We start from the raw sequence: 4,251 nt of genomic DNA on the forward strand, positions 1-4,251 counted from the left end.
TGTAAAAATGTCATAAGGTCATCAAAAGATTGCATAGCTTCTGATACAATGTCAAAAGATCCTATAAATAGTAAACTAGTGTCCTAAGGTTTACAGAAATGAGTAAATGACAGAAAAATCCACTTCCGGGCCCACTTGGTGTGTGCTTGGGCTGAGCAATGAAGGAATTTCGTGTAGAGACCTTTTCTGGAGTTAAACGCCAGTTCTCATGCTAGTTTGGGCGTTTAACTCCAAATTTTATGCCAGTTCCGGCGTTTAACGCTGGAATTTCTGTAGGTGACTTTGAGCGCCGGTTTGGGCCATCAAATCTTGGGCAAAGTATGGACTATTATATATTGCTGGAAAGCCCAGGATGTCTACTTTCCAAAGCCGTTGAGAGCGCGCCAATTGGGCTTCTGTAGCTCCAGAAAATTCGCTTCGAGTGCAGGGAGGTCAGAATCCAACAGCATCTGCAGTCCTTTTTGGTCTCGGAATCAGATTTTTGCTCAGGACCCTCAATTTCAGCCAGAAAATACCTGAAATCACAGAAAAACACACAAACTCATAGTAAAGTCCAGAAAAGTGAATTTTAACTAAAAAATAATAAAAATATACTAAAAACTAACTAAATCATACTAAAAACATACTTAAAACAATGCCAAAAAGCATACAAATTATCCGCTCATCAGTGAGAGAGTATGGATTTTCAAACCCCAACAATATACCTTAAATCCTACGTCACATTTACAGTATTTGTCCGACAATTTACCTTATAACCCACCGAAACCAATATTACACAAAAAAATAATGAAACAAAAATCTCCGAAAAAAGCCCAGCATACAATGCTGCCACGTTCTCTCATTGCATGAAGAAGCAACTTTGATTCACTACTAGAGTATTATCCTTTTTTAAATTGGGTATTGTTGTGTAGAGTCAAAATATGCAGCTCATTCCTTGTCTAAAAATTTCAACAATTACATGAACTCCAATATTGGGGCCTAAAAAAACAATCCATGCTTTGTACCAAAATTTCACCTTTCACTTGAACTCCAGTATTTGGGCTAAAAAGAAAATATCCAAACAGGCCTAGGTTCAAAACCTGGGTTAAAAAAAACTATATCCTAATATTTGCTTACAACTCATGAACCAACACTTTGTCCAAAAACGAAAAAACTAATAAACCAACACGTACAAGAAAAAAAACTTTAGATAGTTGATCTAGCTAAACTTTTTACGAAACTGAAGGGACAAGTAAAATACAGTTCATTTCCTTTAGCATGAATCTTGAAGCAAGTTTTCTACACAAAGTTAACAAAACCAACAGCATCAACAAAGTAGAATGGCATTGCTAAAACAGCACAACCAAACAGGCGTGAGTAAATATTACTTACCGTATAGCAACTCCACCTAGTTGAATAATATACCAAAACTATGACACCGGTGTTTGAAATCTCAATAAATTTGGCAACGTGTAACACTGTAAACTGAGTGTCATTTATACAACCACCATAAACATAAACGCCAACCAACAAACATACCACATAACATGTCCTAAGGCTCACTAATAAAAATGTATACTTACTACAAATTTTACCATAAGCATCATGCTTACCTTGAGTCTTACTAACATTAATAGAGACTTACTGCAACCATCAGGTACACATACATATTAACCTTAACCATTACAGATAAAGATGAAGGCTTACTATAGTTATCTACTTTCACAATTCCATGCATTCAATCTCTTAGTCCAATAAAGCCACCATGCGCACATCCAACCAAAAAGTTATTCACATTATGAATCATCAAGTCTCACAAAAGAGTTGGAGAGTACGTCTTTTGTCCTTGACCGCTTCACATAGCCTGTGGTATCAGCCCGTCCTGAAAAAGATTACGCTGAGAAAGTATGATTACAAAGACTAGATCTAATTGTACCATGATAAAAACATTTGAATCAGCAAACATATTACACAAATTAGAATAAAATGATACGAATTTACCTTGCCATTTTCACCGCTAATTACCGCACCGTTTCTATTGTCCATTGCGAATGACGTTGATGCGCTGGTGTAACAAGTCCTCTGGTGTCAGAGACGACCATAGTTACTACATTTGCGCCTCTTCTTCCCCGTCATTGTCAATGACATGTTTCCATGCCCAGTTCCCTTTGTCCTTACAGGTACTGGATAATTTATTCCATTAAATTTCCCCTAAATATTACTTGCTTCACCAGACTCCCTAGCCACATTGTACTTTGACTAAAAAATCGAGGTATCCTTTACAATTTTCTCTGCCTACACTTTGAAGTCATCCTCGTCAAAATAGGTAACCTTTGCTAACTACATGCACAGATGTACAAATCCAGCCATTCTTCTTTTATATAAAATGCCCTTGTTAATAGCTTCATTGACAATGGACTAATGATTGCTTCACTCTTTACTATTTTTTACCACTGCTTCAGAACCAAATTATTCGGAATCCCACACAGATTCAACCTAACGACAATAGCTAGTATGTGGACGTACGACAGGCCATACGTCTCCATCCTCATGCAACTACATCCAAACTTCTACCCCTGACCATGATGCAATACTTGCCAAGTCAACCCCGGCTTACGATATTTCTCAACTATAAATACATCCCCATTTGATGCATGATTGCACCCAATGATATTGACCCTCACCGATTGCTTAAGACGCTCACGAACTCTAAAGAATATCTCACGAGTGAATTTCATTGCGGCCGACATCTCTAACTCAACAAACTCAGTATGAAGCACTCATATTCCATGACAAGACCTAAAATCCAACTCAGCCTTGTTATCTCACAAAAAATCAATGCCATAACAACTCTCCACAAACCTCCCAAACTTGACATATAAAGACTCGCACCGTGAAGTAGTCCTGAGTCAGGCATAAAAATGACCCCTAATGTAAGACGTTGCCCAAGAGTACTTTTTCGTATGCAAGTCCATGATCCATTCGACCTCCCTCACATTGCACTCATCCAACATAGCATCCCACAGCTTTTCAAACTCATGTATGTCAATATCAACCAACATGCATTGTCTAAACAACTGAGTGAACCGAGGTTGCGAAATATTTGTCGTCGCATTCCTCAAAAGGTGCCATGCACACAATCTACGATGGGCCTCAAGATAAAGATTTTGGATCTCAATTTGCATTGCTAAATCTCCATCTATAATTACTATATCAGGTGTTTTCCCTTTCATGCATTTCAAAAACTTCTCCAGTACCCAATTGTACGACTCCTATGATTTGCATGAAACCATGGCAGCACTAAAAACACATGTCTGACTGTGGTGGTTAAACCCAGAAAAGACAACAACTGGTAGGTTGTACTTGTTTTTTCAGTACGTTGTATCAAATGCAAGTACATCACTGAGGATCTGATAATCTTCCTGGCTCGCCCCATCACTCCAAAACAAATCGCAAAGTTGCTTACTTGTCCTAGTCTTGTAATGCCAAAACAACTTTTCATCTACTTGGGAAATGCCTTCCAAATAGCAAAATGTGGCATTGCCATCTCCATTTTGCATAGCACATTGCCTCCTCAACTCATTATATATGTCTTGTTTAGTGAAGAAAACCATATTGAAGCCCACGGCCTACACAGCAAACGATTCATATATTTTGGCTATACTTATACCAATTTTCGTCATGCTATTTAATTGTGCTTTCTCAAAATCAAAAATCTTTTAGTGGGACCTCAGATACTCAACAAACTTTGACAATAACAACTCGTGGTTGTATTCTTCTACGAATTGAGACACATACCATATATCACACTATATTGGTGGACGAAATTGTGATCCATATTCTTTGTACTTGTATGAAATTTAATAATTGGCTCTATTTGAAGTCACAAATTCGTTCAACTAACCAGCAAGTGTACTGGGTCGTCCAAGTAATAAACCTTACATGAGTAAGGGTCGATCCCACAGAGATTGTTGGTATGAAGCAAGCTATGGTTACCTTGTAAATCTCAGTTAGGCAGATTAAATGGTTATGGGTTTCGAAAATCAAAAATAAATAGAAAATAAAAAGGGATAGAAATACTTATGCAAATCAATAGTGGGAATTTCAAATAGGCGTATGGAGATGATGTGCTCCTCTCGAATCTCTACTTTTTTATTACATTCATCCAATCCTTCCTACTCCTTTCCATGGCAAGCTGTATGTAGGGCATCACCATCATTAATGGCTACTTTCAATCCTCTCGGGAAAATGGTCCTATGCGCTGTCACTGCA

The 4,251-nt window shown here is 37.8% G+C and overlaps 1 protein-coding gene across 1 annotated transcript; it reads right to left on the reverse strand.

Annotated features, from left to right (window-relative positions):
* Positions 1-2,888: 2,888 nt before the first annotated feature.
* On the reverse strand, positions 2,889-3,780 carry LOC107474228 (protein FAR1-RELATED SEQUENCE 4-like). Its single transcript, XM_016093826.1, has 3 exons — positions 3,727-3,780; positions 3,378-3,608; positions 2,889-3,251 (listed from the first exon to the last, which is right to left on the reverse strand). The coding sequence occupies exons 1-3, from the start codon at positions 3,778-3,780 to the stop codon at positions 2,889-2,891; spliced, it is 648 nt and encodes a 215-aa protein (XP_015949312.1).
* Between the last annotated feature and the right edge of the window lie 471 nt (positions 3,781-4,251).

Source organism: Arachis duranensis, chromosome 2, assembly GCF_000817695.3.
Source record: "Arachis duranensis cultivar V14167 chromosome 2, aradu.V14167.gnm2.J7QH, whole genome shotgun sequence".
NCBI lineage: Eukaryota > Viridiplantae > Streptophyta > Magnoliopsida > Fabales > Fabaceae > Arachis > Arachis duranensis.